A 22,762-nucleotide genomic window follows, 5' to 3' on the forward strand; every position below is an offset into this window, starting at 1 on the left:
TGTGTTTATGTCGCAAATAATTGACGGTCCCACTACCTCAATAACAATTAAGCGTCTTTCACATTTCTTAAAAGTTACTTAACAAATACAGAGATGCTATATGGCCCAAAGCATCATGGGGCATGCTTTGATGCTCATTTTCTAACACGTCACATCGTCAACGGGTTCATGTTCAGACTTTTCCAGATAAATTTGAAGTCGCTATATGTCCCAAAGCAGGGCCCAAGTGATGTTGTGGCTAACCCGTTTTCTACTCTGAGCACACTACATCATCACTCGGCCCGCTTTTACTAATAAGTACCCATATGGCTCAAAGCATGGCTCGAGTTACGCCGTGGCATGCCCGTTTTCTTCTTCGGACACACCACATCATCGCTCGGCCCATGTTCTGGCTTCTCCTAACACGTTAACCTTCTAAATTCAGAGGTGGTATATGCCTTGAACATGGCGAGAATGATGACCTGGCATGCCCATTTTCTATTTTGGGAATGCCATCACTAAGCCCAAGACCAGGCCCCGGCCCAAAATTCGGCATAAATTAAAAAGAAGAGGGAAACCATTTCGCCTGATTTGAAAAATCGAAAAATTAAGGTCACAATTCTTGATCTGAAACCTACCTATCGATCTCTTCTGTTTATAGATATTCTTGATCTCAAAACCGTTTCGCCTGAAAGATGAAAGAGTTTCCTCAAACTCACATGGATCCCTCTCGCCCTAGAAAAAGACCAAGATCGCCTGATTCCGATACTCCTCCTCCTCCTGCTTCTGAGGTAGTATAATTTATCTTTTGCTTTTTCATTTCAAATATCAGTTAAGTATCGTCTTCTACATGTTAAGGGTTTAGGGTTTGGGTTTGAATTCATCAAATTTAGTAAAGATTGTATCTTGTCTGTTTTTTCTTATGAATTTCATGAAAATCTTGTTTTTTGCTATGAATTTCAAGATTTTTCAGACACAATGGGTTCATTTAGGTAGTCTTTCCACACTGAACTTGAAAAATTGTGAATTTTATGGGAATGGGTAGGCAACTTAAAAATTGTTTCTTGTCTTGCCTTTAGGTCGATAATATTTGTGAGTAATGTTATTGCTTATATATTTCCATACAAATCAGACCTTTTCTGTGAAGAAATATGTTTGAATGATATGAACTGTTGTGAAGGTAATGGTTGTGTTGTTTATGTGTATTGATAACGGGTGGCTGTTTTTAGGCTCAAGAAGTTGGAAATAAAACAAGCTTTGCCGCGACTGAGCATGCTACTTCACTATCTACGAAGGAAGACGCTCAAAATGGTTCTCCCCCTGGTCAAGATGACTCTGATGATCAAGCAAACTATATAATTGATCGTTGTAATTATACGAAACACCCTTGATGAATCATTTATTTAATTCGTCTCTGTTTGAGATCTTTAGACGTCGTTATAATTGCAGTTTATCCTGTTTTATGAAATGATTCTGTTGTACTACTTGCTATTTAGACGTATTCTCCTTGAGAGATTTCTTGTTTCTATTGAATTTAAAGCACCACCTATCAATTGATTTTTAAGAAAATAACTACAGCATTGACTTCAAGTTAGATGTTATGAGTCCTCGTGTATATATGTTTTCGACTCATTCCTAACACTAATGGTTTTATTGCTCTTCTATGCAGATAAGATCCACAGTGACTTGGGTGAAGGTCAGTTACTTCCACCTTCGATTACAAAACAATAGATTGTTTAGTTGGGCATCATTTTTTTCTTATCACAATTCTTATGTTCTTCCGCCAGGATCCTTTGGCGTGGTTAAGGAGTGTTGGGACAAAGAAAGAAATGAAATGGTTGCCATTAAACTTACTAGATGCGAAGAGGAATTCCGAGAAGCAGCTGAGAATGAAATTAATGTCTTTCAAGAGCTTGAAGAAAGTGATACAAATGGTAGCCAGTGAGTATTTTTCCTTACCCCTGTATACTCTTATTTTCATATGGACTACTCATGATTTGCATTGTGTTTTGTAAAAAACTTGTTAATGTGGTCTATTCTTTGCAGTTTCGTGAAAATGCTTGACTGGTTTGACTATGATGGCAGTCTACATATTGTGAGTATATGATTTAGTTTTGATAGATTAAGTTCTCCTCTTTCACAAATATTTATGGAGGTTAAGATGTTCATGAATTTTGTAATGGTTTCAACAGGTACTTGAGAAGCTCGGACCAAGCTTATACGATCTAATGGAGATAAACAAGTTTTCTGCATTTCCCTTGGACATAGTTCATGAATTTGGGAGACAGCTTTTGGAGTCTATAGCAAGTGTGAACTAGTACTTTGCCTGTTCTAGTTTCTCTTACTTTTTTTCAAGTTCAAATTTTCGGTCACTCTCTAATAGTAATTACTAATTAAGTTCCAATTCCTCTCTATTCCATGCTTATCATTTTTCTCTTCTATACATCTGGTAGTTATGCATAAATTGGATCTCATCCATGTTGACTTGAAGCCCGAGAATATACTTCATGTTTCAGACTTGGAGGTGCTTCTTAAATGTCCCATCCTTTGAAGCTTTAAACACCCTAAAATTTTTTTAATCTCAGACAACAACAGAAAAAAATTGATTGTGTTTCCCTTTTATGTGGTTTTAAAATATATATATCTGCTTACTTATTGGTATTACAAGGTTTCATCAAGCTTCGAGGAGCTACTTCCAAAATTGAGTAATATCAAGGTTATAGATTTTAGTAATACATGTCATGGTCCTCCTGGTTGTAAGCATCTTGAATCAACGCCTACAGCACCCTACTGTGCTCCCGAGATTATTCTTGGTATGTCAATCACCTTATATCGAACTATCTGTTTTTGTTTTCTTTTCATTCTGTTTTCTGGTTAAAATAATTCTTGGGGTTCCCGTATTCCGATTGGTTGTGTGCTTACAGGACTTGGGTGGAATCGTTCTCTTGACATTTGGAGTATTGGTTGTATCTTACTGAGGCTTTGCTCGGTAACCTTTTTTACAAAACCCTAGTTCTTAGAATACTCATGTGGTGTTCTTTTTCAATTATGCATAATATGCATATATCACAAAAGTAATACGGACAAGCTTTGCAGGAAGCGCAAGTATTATGGGCATTTGATAGATTAGAGCGCCTAGTGAGGATGGAGAGAGTGTTGGGGCCATTACCACAGTCTATGTTTGAGAGAGTAGAAGGGTACGTGGACTCGCATTTTTTCGTACCTTATATTTGTTTTATCTCGTTTGATTATTACCACCTATTATTCAATAGTTACCGACTTTACAGTTCTAGTATTATTATCTCTTGTGCATTTCAGGCCTGTTTCTGACAAATACATCATAGACGGGTGTAGATTGAACTGGCCGAATGGTGCACTTTCAGAACAGAAGGTCATCGATGTTTCAAATCTTCGTCCACTCCAGGTTTCAATATAATTATTATTATTTTTTATCGGATTTCGAGTTGTCGGGCTGGAAGGGTATCGCAGTTTCAGTCGTTGGGTTACCATGCTCCTGCTGGGACTCGGGTATTTGAGCCTTCGGGTTCCCCTAGTTCAATGTGTGTGATAAAACCGTTTGTGTTCTTTAAATGTTTGCAGGAGCTTGTGATGTATCCTGACGATGATATTGCAAAAGCAGATCTGGTAAATTTACTGCGAGGTCTCTTAAGGTATGAGCCATTGGAACGACTAACAGCCCAGGATGCCCTCAAGCACCCATTTTTTACAAAGACATACCACTGAAGATCCCTGTGAAGCAATCGTCGACATGTCTATTCATGAAGTTCAAGCATCTTCCTTTGGAGCATTTGGAAGTTTAAAAACTTCAAGAAAGTGATTGCAAGGAGTTTGTTTGATTCTGTTTGCCCTCTCGTCGAAATTTTTTTTTTTTTGGTTAATACATAGCAAATGAGCCCACTTTGTATATCGATCGATTTCTTTTGTACGTAAACATTGATAAATACTTGAAAAGAATAATCTGCTTTTGTTGAGTCTATATTCTTTTCGGCTTTCTTATTTTTCTAAAAGTGAGAATATCGTCTCAAGTTGTCTGATAGTATACACATGAGATCAAGAATCTACTTTACAAGTAAGGCGAAAATGAAAGTAATAAATAATAATAACAATTACTTGGAGGATCAAAAGAAGAGAAAAAAATGCTCAAATCAAGATGAGTTCGGATCAACGTTTTGTTTTACATTTTCTTGATACAAGAACCCCATAAGGTGGCCCGGAAAGAACTATATCACATCGACCGTGCAACCAATAAGAGTAATGTAAGAAACTACCCAAGTTCGATCTTGTTCTAAACCTCCCTTGAACATCGAAGATCACCCCATTTCTCTCTACATCTTTCTTAAGATGATTGACATCGTTCAGCGATAATTGAACTTCACTCGACACAAAATGGATCTCTACTAACTTAGATTCTGCGCTTGCAGCTGAAAATGGATTAATGGAGGTTGTAGAAATGAGGGTGTTTCTATAGTAGAGTTCTAAAACCATGTAACTATAGCCAACTCTAACCTTCTCGTTCGGATTCGTGAAGTTGGCTAAGACGGTTATGTCTGCGTTCAGGTGTGAGTCCGTGTCGAGGTAGATAGCATTGAGGGTTGCATTTGAGATATCAAAACGAGGAGATTTTGGACGAAAAACAAGGTACACTATGAGAACGGCTAGTCCTCCGAGAATAATAATGACCCATAGTATGACACAAAAGAAAGCGACTAACCACGCCCCGGGGTTGGTTCGACGTGGGTGTGGCACCTTGAGATCATGCCTATGGGAGTGAGAGTCTCGTCGTGGGAGTTGTTGAGTTTGGTGTTCTTGTTGTGGTTGTTGCTCTGGATGAAAATTATGGGTTGGTGGTCTACTCATGGTGATGAGGTGGTGAAGCTTGATGAGAGAAGAAGTAGAGAGAAGGAGATGAGAAAGAGAAGTGAAGGAAAGAGAAGGATTTCATGATGGAATATCAATTAGTAGAAGAGAAGTGAAGAGAAGGTAAAGAATAATGAAATTCCTTATATGGTTTGAGTACCAGATTAGAAGTTTCAGATTCAAGTAAGCTTCTGATACCTCCTGGGCCCTGTGAAATACAAAATGATCACCCACAAATCCTACTTACTCTTCAAGGTTGTTCGAGCCTGGCTTATGGGAAATTATATGGGCAACCATGTAATTGGGAAATTATATGTCAACTCGCTCCGAATCGAGGCCTATTTTGGGCAAATGACCCAAAAGTTTTCAAATGCTCCTTCGTTTATTTTTTGTTTTGTTTTCGTCCTCCTATATCGGGAAATCTAAAAATTTTAAATTTCTCTATTTTTCTCAGAAAACCCCTTCCCTCTTCTTATCCTCTCTCGATTTCACAATCACCACCGCCTCGGAAAAATAAAAATTACACCCACCACAAAAAAAAATAAACCTTTTCCTCTTCAGTATCTCTACCACGAGAAAAAAAAAACTTTTCTTCTTCAACATCTCTTCTTCTTCCTCCCCAAATAAGAACGGTAAAAACCTTAGCAATTTTGCCGAGAGAGAAATTTGGCCTTCTCAAATCCGTGTAATAGAGAAGAAGATAGCAACTAAGTGTAACCGGTGGCTGGATAGGTTGAGAGAGAGAGAGAGAAAGAGTGATTTCCGCAAGAGGGAGAAGAATATAGGAGTTCTTTGGGTTTTGGCGAAATTTTGGAAAACTTAGAAGACGGAACAGATAAAAAAGAAAAAGGGGCATTTGAGCAATTTCAAGAACTTTTGGGACATTTGCCCAAAGTAACCCTGAATTGGGGGCATTTGAGCAAATTTCCCCTTGTATTCTAACTGAGTTGACTCAGTCATATAGCCAAGTCCACCCGCACAAATAGAAGATAGGGGAGAGAGTGAGAGTTCTGAAAAGTGAAGTCTTATAAGTTTTCAACATGTAGATTTCATACACAGATTAGGTCTAATGTCAAAACATAGTCTAGACTATTTCAGGGGTAAGCCATCAATCTTTACCCTGTTTCCTTGCCTCGCTGCTCTGGAGTGCCCGAAAATAAGAACCATCAAGGACTGAACTTGTAACAAACAGAAATCGACCAATTAGTTAACTAAATTTTTCATGCTATTTTGAAGACAGTTTCTCACCACCCATTTACTGGCCCTAAAAGTATTGACATGATCTAGAAGCAAACCACGTACGTTGATCCTTCGACGACGTGTAGTTTTGAATGTAGTTTACCTTGAGTTCCAGCCCAATTCATTTGACCCATTTCCAGATCTTAATAGAGACATTGTAGGGCCTAGGGCACTACTTCTCATTGCCCTATACGACCATGAACTACTTCGGGGGCTCTCTTTCTTGTTCCAACCTTGCTTTTCAGACAACAGCTGTGTCTTCTTTGCATCTAACTCCTTGCTGAATTCTTCCCAGACACGTGATGGTCCTCCATTTTCTACACATAAGAAAAGGTATTAAATACCACAACTGTGTTGATAATATCAGAATAGGTCATTTGAATTTTAACGATGACCAATATTATGCTAATATGTTTCAATTACAGAAGTAATAATCTTCTTATCTGTGAGTGAGAACCATTACCTAAAACTCGGGAATTACTGTTTCCATTGCCATTGTTGAGGTTTGCTTCCTTCGTGGTCACTGGCGCAGCAGCAGCAGCAGCAGCTTCTTTAGTGGTCACAGCAGCTTCTTCAGATAGACTAGTGACGACGGTAGCTGAGCCATCATGTTTAACAACACGGACACCAACAAGTGCTGCAAAATCAATCTGGAAAACATACATTGTTATCAGATCTTGCATCAACCTTATCGTGGAGGGGCTAGGAATAGTTGCGGGACTTGAATACATATACTAATGGTTCCAGATTTTTAAACATGGTAAAACAAGAGTTTATATGTTGGCATCAATTGTTTAATTAGTTAAAGGGTTGCTGCTATGATGAAATTCTTTTAGTACCTCCAAGGAGCCGTCAGCGTTGTATAAGGAGTTATCCACTTCCAGTGTCTCATCTTGATCCTCTTCTGAAACAATTGGATACTCTGGAACAGGTAACAGCAAAACCCTATTGGATGCAGAGTCAAAAGCTGATACTTTTCCAACCTAATGAAAAAAAAGATTAGAATGCTAATGATTATTCTTGATCATGTAATCCAACACAATTAACAAATAGACAAGACTTGAGAGTTGTACTCGAAACGGTGAAAGTTCAGGGCACCATGATGAAGATAACTCAACAACCCGATATGCAACGACATCACCTTCCTGCAACCAAAATTAAAACTCTTAATAATTTGTGCGAAACTCGATGGAGAGGAAACAAGTCGTGCGGCCAGTGGTGGTGGTTCAATGCTTTTAGAAACCTTAGGTATAAGATGGAAGAGAGAAAATCATAACTGTGAGAGTATGTCGCATTGATTTTATTCTAGACCAACTAAATCTAAAAATAGCCCTGTGTGCAGGTCTAGGCTTGGTAACATCAAACCTTAGGGAAGCCAGGTAACAGCTGGAGCTTCTCAAAGTCAATAGGATCTGGAACGTGCTTCCTAACTTCAACAGGCGGCTGCTTCTCAACAGTTTCTTCCCAGGAACGCTTATTGTCATTGGTTCTAGATGCTGAAGTCTTCTCTTTCCCCCACTTTTGTCCCTTCTTCTTGCTGGTGGTTCCATTCCACTGGAAGGACTCCTAAATAGACATAAAAGAATCAGTTAACTCAGAGCCCCAGACAATGGACCTAGTTGTGTCACCTAACTGCTACCGTGTAGCCCTTCCATGCTTTCCAGTAAAGTTCGGTGAGTGGTACAGGAAAAAGCCAATACCAAATCGTCATGACCAACAAATCCTTAAATTGGAAGATATTCTTCGCTAGAGACTAAATAATGGTCTTCCCTCCCACAACGGAAATGTACGGTGTCAGTCACTAGGGTGCAACTTTCCAACCGTACAACTCAGTTCATCCCAATATGTTGCTGGTTTAAAGCTCTAAACAGTCTGATGCCATTTTAGCGACATGTAGTAAAGGAAAAAAAGAAAAGAGTCCACAAGAAGAATATATGGGTTCCCTCTGCAATAGAAAGACATTAAATGAGCCAGAGAAGTTACCACAGGAGCTTGACTACGCTGGATCACCTCATCTGTTGCAACAAATCGTAATTTATCAGAGAAATTACATACAATACAGGATTTTGAAACTTTATAACTGAATACATTGATATAAATCATGGCAGGATATCAAATATTAGATGATCCCAAGACTCGTGTCAGGATCGTCTGTTGGCCGGTCACGAACCGATCCCGTCCCCAGCTACTTAGCTTCTTGGATTAGTTTTACAACTATCATATAAAACTTGACATCTAGAAGTCATAACTGGAGCAGGATTGAGTCATTAATTATAATATGTAATAAATCACATCTCTAGTCAATGCTTGGGCTATTTCATACTGTGTCAGTAGCAAGAACATGATGCAAATTCATGGCAGATTAAGCTCTATGCATTGTTTATAGTGGTCAGTGCATTAAGTCCCAGTGTTTCAAGATGCTTGTCAGGGAACACTTTAAAGAACCAAATTTCATTATCTGGAAGAGCCTTCAACCTCATATTGAAAGCAAATATAATTGTAGCATGGCAAAATACAAGAATATATTATCCTCACTATTTTCTACAAGTTGATTTACATTTTACACCCCCATATACGTGAGCAGCGATTCATGTCGCTCATCCACTCTATGTAAGTTGACATACATGATAACATGAGAACAAAGAAAAGAATATTAGCATACCTTCATCAAGAGGCTCAAAACGAATGTGCCCTGGCCTAACAACTACTGGAGCAATTTCAGTGGGTTCTTTATCAGTTTCATCATCAATTTGAACATGTTCTTGAGGTATTTTATTTACATTTTTTTCAGGTAACTGGCTCTGAACCATCTGCACAAAAACATGAAAAAAAAGGGAATCAATTACTAAGAAACATTTGTAACAAGAAGTCAAGGCATGAACGTAGAGAGCATTTGATAAAATGTGAAGCAAGTTGTTTTGATTTTACGGCTTTCTAATGCTAAAAGCGTAAGAATACCTCCTTCTCTGTCTTTTCTTGTTCCCTTAACCACTTCCTTTTGGCCTTTTTACGTCGAGCACTTCTGCTTGATGTCTGATAAGAAAATAACATTTGCATGATGGAGGTGGATAACAAAAATCTAGGATTTATCATAGAAGAAATACACAGTGAGTTGAAAGTAAGAGGTTCACATTTCTAAATCGATAACCTCGAAACTTTTATTACATGTGAAATTCATGAGAGGTAAGACAAAATGGCTACAAAGGCATCAAGACCTTGAAGCAAATCCTACCAAGAAAATTGGAGTATAGCAAATAATGACATAGAAATACACCAAAATCCTCCAAACAAACATCTCCTATCACATGTGTTTTCGAGAGGACACGAGATTCTTGCATGTCATTCCAAGTGAACTTTGTGGTCATGCAGATTAAGCTTTTACCGCCGGCAGATAGATTATCCAGTACAAAGAAGATATAATTTTTAAAAGAAATTGTATGTCTTGCTCATATCCTAACTTTTGTTGACAATAGTAAGCCACTATTTCTTTATATATGGCTCCCTCCAGCATGTCATGAAGTATGTTTTTCAGAAGCTTCCCCGAAACAGACATTTTAGAAGCAGACATGAAGTAAACTTTGCGTACCCCTCTATAGCCACAAGAAATAAGGTTACAGACGAGTAAAATAAGGAACAAAGAACAAAACCTTTTTCATGCTTTCAGAAACAGCAGCGACTTCTTGACTTTTAGTGCCATTTTCCTGGAGATCATCGCTACTACAAAGAAGGTAACATATTACATTCAGGGTGCTGGATATAAGTATAAAAGCCAATTTCAAGAATAAATAAGCAAATACATTTACTAACTAATAATTTGTGATAGATTATTCCCGTATAGACTAAAAAAATTAGTGGTTAATCACATAAGTGCCAACTGAAACTATGACAAGTTAACAATAGATGATGTTAATCTTTCAAAATGGAATTTCCAACGTTAGTTGTTTTGATTGAACCAGGGAAAGTTAATGTATCAGAAACTAACCAAGTTTTTGGTTCTAACCAACTTTAATCGCAAATTGAAACTTTTGCAAAACCAGAAATAGGCATCGCAAGAAAACAGATCAGTATAGAGAGTACAAATCCTACCTCTCATCACTAAGCACAAACTTGGGTATGTTTTTAACCATATCGTCAGCTTCGGCACTAATTCTTTTTGACTTGCCAATTTTCTTGGAAGACTTGCTCTCATCTCTAACCTTTGACTTAGCTGTGTTTTTAACCGTGTTATCAACTTCAGCGGCACTCACTTTTTTTGACTTCCCAATTTTCTTGGAAGACTTGCTCTTCTTGTGGGATGTATTTCCAGGGACACTATCTGTGCCTTGAGGTTCTTCCTCCTGCACTTTATGATCATCATCTTCAACTTCATTAACTGGTCTCTTTTGCTCTTTCTGCGGGCTACTACGTTTAATTTTCTTTCTGTTATGCACAATAAAAGAATGAGAAATGTGCAAATAATAGTTACGTCCATTACCAAGAAAAGCTTCAAAACAAGATCCTTATAGAGCTAATAAGAATGACCTGATTAGCTTCTCGGGGACACCATTTGTGCTTTGGAATCCTTCCTGCAGCTCTTTAAGACCATCATTCTCAAAGCCATTAACTATTTCCCTTTGATCTTTCTGTGGGCTACTACGTTTAATTTTCTTCCTGTTATGCACAATAAAAGAATGAGAATCGTGCCAAAAATAGTTATGCCCATTACAAAGAAAAGCTTCAAGATGAGATCCTTAAAGAGATTACGGGGGTGAACCGATTAGCTATTGGATTATCCACTAACTTTCTAGATACATTATGAATTTATGAGCAGACGCTCAAATCATGCAACATGATTTCATAAATCATACTGTATTACTAATCTAGAAACTGGATTTCATTGCAAGCCAATGAGACCGTGATGATGCAACCAATGCGAGAATAGCAGCAAACCAGTGGTATACCACAAAAAGATCAAGCAAGGTAATGCTAAAACAAATTAATGGAATATTCTAAAACTAAAAGTTCATGCTATGTATTCCGGAGAATAAATCTTTATACTAAGCAGAGCAAATCACAGATCATGCAACAAAAAAGATGTCTAAGGTAAGGATAAAAGGTAGTACTTTTCACTTTGAAGTTTCTTAGATGACTTTCTTTTCTTCGATTTAGCTTCTCCACCTGAAGCAGTTTTGACACACAAAGCATTCCCAGAGTTGCCACCATTAGTTTCTTCAGGTTCGCTTTCATACCCTCCAGTCTCCTCTTCAAACTCCTCCATAGCTAGAAGTTCATTCTGGGGTTCATGTTGCTTTCCTAATATTTCCCGAACTCGAGGAGAATTTGCCTGATTTTCTGTTACAAGTTCCTCCAGCAAAAATAATTCATTCTTTTTCACTCTGAAAATACACGTGAATTCGCGTTAAACGCATGAAATCAAATTGCCCGTCACGAAATTGTAGGTGGTTAAACTGCTAGAGTTTGCTTAAATGTGATAATCCCACATCGGTCGGGAGAGTGTCCGGAGCCTGGGTTGTAGGTGTACGCTCAAGCTTAGTACGTCCCACAAAACCCCATACTTGTGTGTGGTGGTAAAAGCGGGGTCAGTATGGACACCTGCTAAGGGGTTTGGGGCGTCACAAAAACCTCAACCAGATACTTCAATTAAGCTCATTTATTGTTTAATAAGTAGTATAACACAGGAAAAGAGAAAAACAAGGATGAAACCAACCTGATAATATCTTTGTCCTTAAAAATTCGAGTTGATTCAAAAGGAGGCAAAACAAAGCCACCCATCTACAAAATCAATCATACGAAACTGTGATTATCACAAAATAAGCAAAAAAATTCACAAAATAAAGTTCCGAACTTCCAAATGTGTAGTAGTTAATGACAATGTCTAATGAATGTTCTTAAGGATTAAAATACTGAAGCAGAGAGAGAGAGAGTTACAGAGAGAATGAGAGCATCGGAGGAAGGTACAGGAAGGTTGAAATTGTTGAGGAGGAAAGAAGCAATATCGGAAATGTTCTCGGCACCGAAGTCGAGAAGAATCCAGCATCGTTTAAGTCCGGCTGACTTCAGATACTCAGTTAGTAACCCATCCTCGAACACCACTCGGATCCGTAACGGTTCCATGCAACCACCAACACTGACGATGAAGAAGAAGAAGAAGAGAGCTTAAACCCTTGTTAGCTCTTCTCCTGGGTTTTTACTGTGACGATGAAGTTGGGGTTTGGGGGAAAATGGTGAATATGAAATATGTCTCTGCACTGCTGGTGTAGAATCCTCTTCCTGAAAATCTCTTCCCACGTGGATTCTTATTTCATACGTGTCTAGGCTTACACTTTCTTTTCATTTCTTTTCTTTTCTTTTTTGTTACAATACTAGGGTATATCCCGTGCCCTAGGGCACGGACATTATATCAATCAAATGTTACGAAATTTATTTTGGGAAGTTTTATAAGGTCTCCCCAATTTTGTTAAAAGGCCTCCCCATGAACTATTTTATTTGCTAAATTATCACTGAGGGGAGGTCTTTTAACAAAAATGAGGGGGCCCTATAAAATCTCCCATTTATTTTTATATTTTATTGAGAGAGAGAGAGATTTCTATTAGTTATTATTTTTTGTTTCTTTTTTCTTAAATTAGTTATTATTTTATTGAGAGAGAGATATTTTAATTTCTTTTTTTAACCCTTGAAATTTATTTTGTTTATTTTTTTTTTTAAATTAGAATTTTTATTTCTAAGAATGAAAAAATTATTATTTTTTAAATAGGTAACTTTATGTCTACGAAGGACTATGTCTTAAATTTTGAGAAGGGCTTCTAGACAATATCTTTTATAAAAAAAAGATTTTTATTTCTAAGACGGAAATGATTATTGTTTAGACAATATCCTTTATTAAAAAAAGATTTTTATTTCTAAGAAGGATACAGTTATTATTTTTTAAATAGGTAACTTTATCTCTATAAAGGACTATATTTTAAATTTTGAGAAGGGCCTCTAGACAATATGCATAATTAAAAAAGGGTGTTTGTCCCAGTCATCGTTTTCCTTCTATCTCCTTTCAAAGTGTTACCGGAGTTGAGAGTAATGATAGATTAGGAAAAAGGAGGTTCGATCTTTGAGTTTGATAACTCGTACATTTTTCTTTTCAAAGTATATCGAGAAAATGAGTTTGTGTCTCTTTTTGGTGAACTTGTGAACATCAAATACAAACTCTTTATACTTTGGAAAACACATTCCTCTTTAGGTTGTCTTGAAGTTATGGAATGTTGAAATTGATCAATAACAAAGGCTTGATTGAACTAAACCTCCATTTTATAGTGGGTTTTCTGACTAACAGGCCATGTACCAAATTTTGCTCAATTGTCATGCTCTGCCCCTCACGCTCATTTCTCTGCCGAGATATGTCAGGTCAAGATTTAGAGAGAGAAGGTAAAACACTTTTTCTATCTAAATCATGTCCAGACACATATACCAGCCAGATTCGGCAGGATAACTGCCCCGGAGAGACATCTTCCAATTTTGCCTCCCTTTCGAACTCCGATATTGATGTTTGACTCCCCGAGTTTCCAGACAAATTTCCTCTCAAAACATGTAATTTCAGCATGAAATATAACTAGTCACCACAGATAAAAGCTACTACAAAAGTTTATTATAATCCACCTCTTAATATTGTGTCTACTAGTTACAACTGAAAACGAAGCACGGTGAAGGAGAGAGAATGGGGTAGCACAGTTCCTACAAAACAAACTAAAATACGGATGGAAAACGATTGACAAGATGAATGTTGTCTTCGAAAGGTAACACCAAGCAAAAGTAGTACGAGAATAGAATGCTCCGCGAGATGCTTTAAAGACCTCTGCAGTTATATTCAAATAAAACACATCAGAGTATATAAAGAAACAAACTGAAGTATATTCAATACAAGAGTTATAGTCTGTCTGGCCACAATCCCAGCTGAATCTCGGCCAGGGTATGTGTTTGGACAGGATGTACTTTCTCACTCTAAATCCTGTCCGGCCACATACGCTAGACGTGATTCAGCTGGAATTGTGGCAATGGCAGACTCCCATTTCCTATTCTATATTTCCACCTTAATTTCAGATCAGCAGAAAAACAAAAGAGTCATAGTGTTCCTAGTGCGACATTCTACTTTTTGGGTTTTTTCGAATAGCATGAAGTTATAAATAATACGTATTAAGATTGATTTTCAACTGAAGAAAATATACATATACAGGAATTTCATAAGAAAATAGTGAGTACCATAAAAATGATCTAAGTACAAAGAATTTTTTTCTAGACTTGAAAGAAGTTAAAACAACTTAAAGATATTCTACTAACCACATTATGAGTTATATAGTTGAACTATCAGCTAAGTTAATCAAGTACCCATTGAGCCATTATCCAATCAAATTAACTTCCGATCGAATTATCAAAACAAAGGTACAGAATGAGTTTATCGATCGAAGTAATGACCGACGAGTCCGTTACTTGCTCCAAAAGATGTGGAGGTCTCTCATTCACATCTAAACACAAAGTACAAAAAGTGTTCCAAACTTCCAAATCAAGATGATACAGAGAAAGAATACTGATTACTGTGCTCCAAAATGAATCTGTTAATATATCAACACTTTCCCTAACTTGAAGCGATTAACGAGCATTTTGTGCTACATGAGGCTCAGATACGAACTTCCGATCTTAGTGTGCAAACAGAGGATCAAACATCAATTTCATCGGAATTTGAAAGGACGACTAGTCCCCTGTTACAAGAACTCTGACTGGTCTGCTCCCAAAACGACTAGAGGCCGAGCCTCCAGTCGAGTCAGCTCAGGCGCACCGAGGCGCCACTTTTTTGAGCTAGGGTAAGTGTTGATATGTTAACAGCTTAGGTCTAGATTAGACGAAGGTGTTTCTATTAAATAGAAAATAACAACGATTACGAGTTGAAATCTAAATATGGTTCAACCTAGTTCTTCGAATTTATCATTTCATACATATTATGAAGTAATTTGGCTGAACTATTCGGATCACAACCATAATTTCTCTAATTGGCGTTCATTTTATAGAATTTAAGCTCTAGGGTTCTACTATGATCAATGTTTCTAGGGTTCAAACGATTAGGGGGATTTACGTACCTGACTTTCTTGATGAGGATTGATTTCAATTTTCGAGCCAAATCTTGTGATCGGAGTCTGCGTTCAAGGTTCTTCCGAGCCAAAACTTTCTTCTCGGAGTTCTTTATGTGATGAGTTTGCTGACGTTTAATCAATCGTTCGATCCCGCTTGAAGTCATCTTACGTTGCATTATCACCAGTGCTTGTTCCACGTTCCCGTCTTTTACCCTAACTTTTATCCCCCGCCATTGCTGAAGCTGTTGGTGTACTGATGAACACAGTGAGTTGTTCGCAATAGTTGGGGTTTTGAACAGATTGCACAAGTTCTTTGCTAATGAATTCATTTTCTATGGTTTGATGATTTGAAAACTTAAAGTTGTAACAAGAAATTCAAGGACTGGTAATGGCGTCTGAAACGAAACCCTAGAAATGGTTTTCTTTTTCTTTTTGGCAAATTCTCTTGCCTAAAGAGAAGGGCGATTTTAAAGGCGCCACTGTAGTTTTATTGGCGTCCCCGCAAAGCAAAATTTGGACGAAGATCGTGAGGGGAGGGGCGCCAATAACACTTCTGGAGGCGCTTTTTAGTATATTCTCTTGGTAAGGTAATAAGGTGTTTAAACGCTCACATATCATCATTATTGATTTGGACTAGGACCATTGTTAACCAAACAAGTAACGAAAAAGAATTCATCTTCGTCTTCTTTACCATCATTATTGGTTTGGCAGCCCTAGATTTCTTAGTTTGCTTGAAATCAGATGTTTTTGTAATGACTCATGGTGCCAACTTTGCTAAGGTCATAATTGGGGCACGAAGACGTATGTGGCATGGGCAGAAGTCAATAAAGCCCGGGACTCATATCGAAGTCCTTTGGTGAATCGTAAACGGGCCGGGCCACCTTCGTGGAAGATGTAGTAATTACACACCAAACAAGAACTGGGCTGCACGAAGCGACCTTCCCTAAACTACAACCCTCTGGGAGAAGCTTAACAGTACAGGAAGCCCTCTGCTCCAATAAATTGTGGCCCATTACTTGTACTGATCCGAGAGTTCGTTCGTTCGCCCCACCCAAAGAGGTGCCAACTGAAGCATGTCCAAACTACAAGAAGCTGCTACTCCGTGTTTGACATTTTTTTTTTGTTGCTGCAGATAGATTTTTCCTCCTTTTTCTGTTATTTCTTGGAAAGTATAGATGATTTTGGGTGGTATTATTTGATTAATGATCATGTATAAAATTACACTAAACATAAATTGGATGCACATATTACCAGTAATGACAATCCAAATACCATTAGAAATCTTGCTGCTACAATCACGGTTATGCTTTATTACACACAAGTTCCGTCGTCTTCAACAATACTAGCAAAATTTGGAAGTTTTCAGGGATGAAGGCCTCTCGGCAGAGAGAGAGAGAGAGAGGGATCATTAGAGGTACAGCCAGGGGCGGAACCAGGATTTCCAGCTAGCCTGGGCGGGTTCGTTCCAAGTACTTTAAATAAAAAAATCTAGATACTATGTATATGTACACGAAGTTTACAAATTTTTATGCATATATATGTACAAATGTTGATTTTTTTTTACTTGAAATAAAGTACATAGTAGTTTGAAAAATGGAGAACAAAACTCGCCAACGACCCTCTTTACAAACGAATTTCGTCTTCTCCGAAGAAAAGATAAAAAGAAGACATAACGACTTCAGATATGAGGAGAAAAAGCGAGATGATGAAAAAACCAAATCTTTTACTCCCTCATAATGACTCTTTATATTTTATAACACTAAAAGAACCAAAGTAAAGTTGGTATTTTCATCTTTCAACAAAAAAAAGTTTGTATTTTCATCTTTCAACAAAAAAAAAGTTGATATTTTCATAACATTAAAAAGAATAAACATACATTGGTATGAAAATAATATGTAAAAAAGAAAAAAAAATAGCAAAATTATATTTCAAAGGGACTATTTTAGAAGGTGGTCAAATTTTAAGGGTCATATTATGAATGGATCATTGCAAGGGCTAAAAGAAACAAAAAGGGCAAAAATATAACCAATTTGCATCAAAGGGATTCGAATCCTTGACCTCCCGTGCCCAAAATAAAGAACAATACACTAAGCTATACTTATTATCTGTTATGAATTTGCATAACACCTCACAAATCCGTAAATTTCCAGCCTGGGCAATTGGTACAAATTTATATAACTTCACACAAATCCTAAATTTCCAGCCTGGGCCATTGCCCAGGCTTGTCTATACTACAGTCCGCCAATGGGTACAGCTACTTAAAATTCGACATAAATGATAGATTTCACTACACAATGATCGACTTATCACAAATTACCATTCAAAATTAACTCATTGATGTCAAAAAGTTTGTTCAACATGAAGATAAACCATTACTTGGTGCAAAACTCTCTTTCGAACCTCAATCAGAGCTTACCTTACTTGATTTGGTCTTGATCTTCTTCTTCCTCGAGGCAAAGCTACTAGGTCCGATTTCTATGGACATGCGCTTCGTCCTGCAAACCAAAATATTATCAGTTACGCATAACCTCAGTAAGCTATGTTCGTGCAGGACTAAAACAAGACAGACTATGTTTCCTCACACACCTCATGGAGAGCTCTACAGATTCAGGACCACTCTTGTCATCTACGATCTCTGAAGATTCGTCGCCACACTTTTCTTCTGCTTCATCGATCAAACACAAATCCAGATATCAGTTTTCCAACTTACAATCCAATGCAGAACTAACCGAAAAACGGCCAATTTCATCTGAAAAACAAGTCTCTTGAGAACGAGATTTTTGCTAAAAGTTAAGTGAAATTGTCAAACTTTCGCTATATTTGATTCAACGTTGGAAATGTCACGGAAGGTTCATACTACTTCCTTGTATTTCAATCATTTAACCATTCAAATTCATTATAAATTTATCGAACTCCAATAGCAATTAGAAGCAAGAAAATTCACCTATCTCACCCCCTTCATCGGGTTCTTGCTCCGACTCTGTATCGGATGCCCACCGATCTTTTCCATCATCAAAGTCCCAACGGCTACCCGTAGGAGGAATCCAGAAATCAAGCTCTTCCGCTTCGCCTTCATCTTCCATGAGACTCTCCTCCTCCTCCTCTGCGCCCTCAGGTACCTCTTCTTCTGAAACATCTTCCTTCACGCCCTTCATCTTCTTGTCTTTCATCTTCTTCTCCCTCTCTTTCTTCTCCTTCTCCTTCTTCTCCTTTTTCTTCTTCTTCTTTCTGTCATTCTTAGCTTTCGACTTCGATACAGTTACTGGTTCCTCCTCATTTTTCAGTACAGTTCCTTTGGGCTTTAGCTTTTCAGTTTCTTTTTGTTCTGTCAATATCATTAAGCAATTCAATAAACACACAACTATTCAACTAATGGTACAAAAAAAGGATTCATAAATGAACAATTACAAGCTAAATTAACAGTACTTTTGATGAACTTTGATCCAAAAGGAATATAGATTAACTGGCAGAGAAGAAAGTAGGATTTTATAGACCTAATTTATTGAGGAATTTTCTTCCATTAAGATGCTTCCATATGTGTTCTTCAGTTTTGTTGATACTGACTCCTGTTAGCTTGCATAATACCTTTGACCTAAAAATTAAGAAGAACCCATGATTATATGAATCAAATAAAAGATACCCATTTCAATTAAAACTAGTAAAACCCTTAAATTTATAGAATTAATTACCAAAACCCTAAAACCCCTTGAAAGAGAATGACAAAGAGGAGTTTAATGGTTGTTTACTTGGAAACAGGATCTTGTTTGAACATATTGAGAGGGGGTTTCTTTTGAGATAGAAAAGATTCAATTAAACCTAATCGACATCTCTTGCTGTTACTGTATGATTCCATGTCTTTAGCAAGCATTTCATGACCAGTTTCTATGCATTTGAAACGCCCATTCTCCAGTTCTTTAAAGGTTGGTGAGCCTAATAGGTTTTGACCTTCTTTGATCGTTTCTTCTTCCATATTTTCTTCTTCAATATAATTAGGGTTTGTTTCTTCTTCTGCTATCGTCGCCATGTTTGATGTGATGAACTCTCTCAGAGAAACTCGTCTACTCTTCACTGTTTTATTTTCTTTAGGTTTCGAAGTGGTAAAAGGAAAATATTTTCTTGGGTTCATTGTGGGCTGAGAAAAAAGACTTTAAGCCCGTTAGATAAATCCATTGTGGGCTTAGACACAAAACTTGCATCATTTTAGAGATCACATTTATAAGGGGGTTAGCCGCTAACCGTTAGCCGATACTATACCAAAAATCGTAAAAGAATTTACAAAAGTAGACAAACCTAAATAAGAATCAACCGCTTATTGAGATTGAAAATCCATCAACAGAGAAAAATGGAATTGACTTGGAAGTGGAGATCATTAATTTTGTGTAGGTCTAGTGTAAGATCTACAGTATGCTTTGACGGGTATTATCTTTCTGTAATGTTTCCATAATAACAAGCGTGATGATTGTCCGGAAAAAGTTGGTTGACCCGACGCAACGGCTGACATGGTCATCTAAGATGGGCCAAACATTAAAGGAAAGGTGGTTGGCCCATCCTGGCACACCACTTCATCCCTCGTTTTTTTTTTTGGAATCAAACTTCATTAATAGGCCAAAAGGCTAATGAGAATTACATCATGAAGTTGAAATCAAAGACACAACCAAATCGGACAAACAAGTCGAATTATTCCCACTTGGGGTGTATTTAGAGCTGCCTGGACTAACTTGTGGGCTACTTCTGTTGCAGTCACCACTAACCATCTGTGGGTAGCCGTAGCTTCTTCCACCTTCTGCTGTGAGTTGTTGAAGAAACTTCCAATGGTTGATACACTCAGTCTGAGATAAATACAAAAAGATCCTAAAGACCAACAAAACATATCATAAAGACCAACAAAACAGGCCCTAAAGACCAACAAAGAAACATAATCTTTATTTAGAATCAAAGAAAGAAATCCGGTGACCGGAAAAACAATGAACCCCTTGGATAATCCGTGATGATCTTTTAAATATTGAAAGTTGTATCTCCAACAAATAAACAAAAGAGTCGATGATGGACTACTGTGAATGTTGGCTCCAATTCTCGGACTTCCATTCAATCTAATCTCCATTAATGCGGTTACTTCTATTGCGCATACTCTGGGTCCGAACCAAACGATCACTAGTGACTATGAGAATTCATAGGAAGGATTCATTAAACATTCTCTCCACTAATTAACCTTACCAGTAGACTCCTTGAAGATCAAAGCATTTCAATATCTTTTTTTTTTTATCAGAGCATTACAATATCCTTGAAGACATCGTTTCACTTCCACCGATGATTCAACTATGACTCTAGACACTACTAATGGAGGGAAGACTAACAACCATCGAGAGAAAAAGGGGATCCGGCGAAGGGAAGCGAAGAGCATTACAATATCTTTGATGATAACCTAAGAAACCAAAAAATCTTGAAAAAATCCCAACTTTATTATTATTATTACAATCCCCATTCATGAAAAATGTTACTTCATAAACCAGACATCAATCAAGTAATCAGTCTTGCCCATTATTCTAGGTTACTTCAATTATAGATCAATCAAACTTCAATAGTAAAATAAGAACATGATCAAATCCTCAAATTGAGTCATTGAGACCCCCACCCAAACAATAAAAAAGAACCCAAACTGATCTTTCATTTCTTGGAAAACAAAATTCACTTATACAAACTTAATTATTATAGTAATGAAAGAGTTTCACAAACAAGGAAAAAAAAGAAAGAAGTTACTACCATATGATCAAGAAGCCATTAAACCATCCCAATAAGCTTCTTCTTCTTAACTCTTTTGGGCAGCCTTCTTGGCCTTCATCTTCTCTTTAAAGAAGAACCCAAACAAGGAAACAACAGAGAAAGCAGAGAAAACAGCAGCAGCAATATCAATCGAAACATGACGACCTGATATACTTTGAAGATCAAACAAATTACTTGTATGATTCTTATCAGTTGTTTGACCAAACCCAACAATGGTTTCATCTGAATTAGAAACATAAGCTCTGATAAAGAAAGTTGCAGTTGGAACATCTTTCTCAATTACCCATTCAATACTATCTGATGAAGATTTGTATGGTCTTTTAACAATGGTGAATTGACAAGTTTTATCTTTCTTTAGTTCATCTTCTGTTTTCCTCCAAGCTCTTTCTTTTTGAGAAATTGGTGCAAAACAAAGCTTAACTTCAACTTGTTTGAAGTCTGAAGCTTTTCCAGCAGATACGGTTGGGTTCAATCCCCATGTCACTGTAATCTTGTCATCTCCTGCTTTCAATACTGCAAATTGAACAAAAAAAAACAAGGACTTTTATGATTCTAGATTATGATCAATTCAAGTCATGGTACATAATCTATTTACTTTTTTTGGTTGAAATTGATTTTTTTTTTTCTTTCTTTGTGAGGGTGAAATCATCATAATGGGTATTAATATGATTTTTCAGCTACCCATTGATCCATATTGGGTTTTGATCTAATTTTTCAACTACCCATTAATTTATATTGGGTTTTGATCTGATTTTTCAGCTACCCACTGATTCATATTGGGCTTTGCTCAATAATCAGATTGCTCTGATGGGTGAAAGTTAGAGAGAAGAGAGAGAGAGAGAGAGAGAGAGAGAGAGAGAGAGAGAGAGAGAGAGAGAGAGAGAGAGAGAGAGAGAGAGAGAGAGAGAGAGAGAGAGAGATGTTCATACCTTGACCAGCTTTAGGGGAAGCAGTAACAACAAGGTTTTCAGAGAGAGAAGAGAACATGACATTACCATAGGTAGTAGTCCAAGCAAAACCAAAAAGAACAAGAGAACATAATAGAACAGAAGAACCCATTCTTGATCTTCTACTTTTCTTTTGAAAGAACTAAACTTTAATGGAGTTAAGATTTCAATAAAGAAGAAGAAAGAAGTTGCAGAAAAGTTTTGCTCTGAAAAGTAAAATGAGGGTCTTGATTGTTTATATATAATTTCTAATCTAAACAAAGAGTAGGAGGGACAAAGTCAATGACAACCTTTTGATGATGAGAGAGAAACATTTCATCTCATCTCATCTCATCTCAAAAGATTATCAATTTGTATTTGTTAAACTAGATTAATTTAATATCATAATTAAAGGTGGCTCTTAAAAATCTTCAAAGGGTACAAATTGAGATTAATTGATCAACTAATCTTGTATTGAATGTTTTGAATGGTTTGACTTGGTTTATATTTCAATTTTGTATTCTTTTCTCTCCTGCTAGGCTTTTAGGAGCAACAAAACAAGAACTTGATTAGTAAAGCAAAAGGCCAAAATGTATTGTGTAAACATTAACAAATTAGATTGTCTTTTTTTGTTTTTCATTTAGGAAATGATTTTTGTTGGTTAGCTATGAATTCCTATTGCAACAAAAAAAACTTTGAATTCCTATACATATTTTTTTGGTATAGTATCTGATTGTCTACTAATGCTACAGCATGTCAAATATATTTGAGTTTATTGTCAATTAATTACATCAAACTATTAGTAACATCTAAATTTTGATGGTACTACTCAAAAGCAACCTAGAG

The 22,762-nt window shown here is 37.0% G+C and overlaps 6 protein-coding genes across 8 annotated transcripts; 1 reads left to right on the forward strand and 5 right to left on the reverse strand.

The window, feature by feature from the left end:
* The first annotated feature begins 563 nt into the window (after window positions 1-563).
* LOC147562933 (serine/threonine-protein kinase AFC2-like) lies at window positions 564-3,976 on the forward strand. Its single transcript, XM_086632497.1, has 12 exons — window positions 564-770; window positions 1,209-1,347; window positions 1,649-1,675; window positions 1,767-1,920; window positions 2,026-2,074; window positions 2,172-2,286; window positions 2,433-2,503; window positions 2,648-2,792; window positions 2,904-2,968; window positions 3,076-3,176; window positions 3,298-3,403; window positions 3,580-3,976. The coding sequence occupies exons 1-12, from the start codon at window positions 675-677 to the stop codon at window positions 3,721-3,723; spliced, it is 1,212 nt and encodes a 403-aa protein (XP_086488623.1). The 5' UTR covers window positions 564-674; the 3' UTR covers window positions 3,724-3,976.
* Window positions 3,977-4,081: 105 nt separating this feature from the next.
* On the reverse strand, window positions 4,082-4,899 carry LOC147562934 (NDR1/HIN1-like protein 13). Its single transcript, XM_086632507.1, has one exon. It carries the CDS (start codon window positions 4,855-4,857, stop codon window positions 4,162-4,164), a length of 696 nt encoding a protein of 231 aa, XP_086488633.1. The 5' UTR covers window positions 4,858-4,899; the 3' UTR covers window positions 4,082-4,161.
* Window positions 4,900-5,865: 966 nt separating this feature from the next.
* On the reverse strand, window positions 5,866-13,269 carry LOC147562935 (sphere organelles protein-like protein). 3 transcript variants are annotated; one of them, XM_086632517.1, is made up of 15 exons: window positions 13,076-13,269; window positions 12,025-12,458; window positions 11,804-11,868; window positions 11,199-11,471; window positions 10,618-10,746; window positions 10,183-10,515; window positions 9,744-9,813; window positions 9,055-9,129; window positions 8,759-8,906; window positions 8,080-8,111; window positions 7,462-7,662; window positions 7,170-7,241; window positions 6,936-7,079; window positions 6,560-6,746; window positions 5,866-6,413 (listed from the first exon to the last, which is right to left on the reverse strand). In XM_086632517.1, exons 2-15 carry the CDS (start codon window positions 12,208-12,210, stop codon window positions 6,196-6,198), a joined length of 2,133 nt encoding a protein of 710 aa, XP_086488643.1. In that variant the 5' UTR covers window positions 12,211-12,458; window positions 13,076-13,269; the 3' UTR covers window positions 5,866-6,195. The 3 variants fall into 3 exon arrangements, with proteins under 3 accessions (XP_086488643.1, XP_086488651.1, XP_086488656.1); XM_086632525.1 differs by having other exon boundaries at window positions 13,034-13,248; XM_086632530.1 differs by lacking the exon at window positions 13,076-13,269 and having other exon boundaries at window positions 9,744-9,810.
* Window positions 13,270-13,658: 389 nt separating this feature from the next.
* LOC147562936 (Ribosomal protein S21 family protein) lies at window positions 13,659-15,632 on the reverse strand. Its single transcript, XM_086632541.1, has 2 exons — window positions 15,216-15,632; window positions 13,659-13,939 (listed from the first exon to the last, which is right to left on the reverse strand). The coding sequence occupies exons 1-2, from the start codon at window positions 15,536-15,538 to the stop codon at window positions 13,930-13,932; spliced, it is 333 nt and encodes a 110-aa protein (XP_086488667.1). The 5' UTR covers window positions 15,539-15,632; the 3' UTR covers window positions 13,659-13,929.
* A 1,841-nt stretch (window positions 15,633-17,473) lies between these two features.
* Window positions 17,474-19,518, reverse strand: LOC147562937 (uncharacterized). The gene is made up of 5 exons (XM_086632551.1): window positions 18,956-19,518; window positions 18,704-18,801; window positions 18,154-18,534; window positions 17,796-17,871; window positions 17,474-17,704 (listed from the first exon to the last, which is right to left on the reverse strand). Exons 1-5 carry the CDS (start codon window positions 19,333-19,335, stop codon window positions 17,611-17,613), a joined length of 1,029 nt encoding a protein of 342 aa, XP_086488677.1. The 5' UTR covers window positions 19,336-19,518; the 3' UTR covers window positions 17,474-17,610.
* A 1,338-nt stretch (window positions 19,519-20,856) lies between these two features.
* LOC147562938 (high-affinity nitrate transporter 3.2-like) lies at window positions 20,857-22,285 on the reverse strand. Its single transcript, XM_086632562.1, has 2 exons — window positions 21,920-22,285; window positions 20,857-21,503 (listed from the first exon to the last, which is right to left on the reverse strand). The coding sequence occupies exons 1-2, from the start codon at window positions 22,047-22,049 to the stop codon at window positions 21,016-21,018; spliced, it is 618 nt and encodes a 205-aa protein (XP_086488688.1). The 5' UTR covers window positions 22,050-22,285; the 3' UTR covers window positions 20,857-21,015.
* Between the last annotated feature and the right edge of the window lie 477 nt (window positions 22,286-22,762).

This window comes from Eschscholzia californica, unplaced genomic scaffold (assembly GCF_041429995.1).
Source record: "Eschscholzia californica isolate CP2 unplaced genomic scaffold, dmEscCali1.0.p SCAF_1, whole genome shotgun sequence".
NCBI lineage: Eukaryota > Viridiplantae > Streptophyta > Magnoliopsida > Ranunculales > Papaveraceae > Eschscholzia > Eschscholzia californica.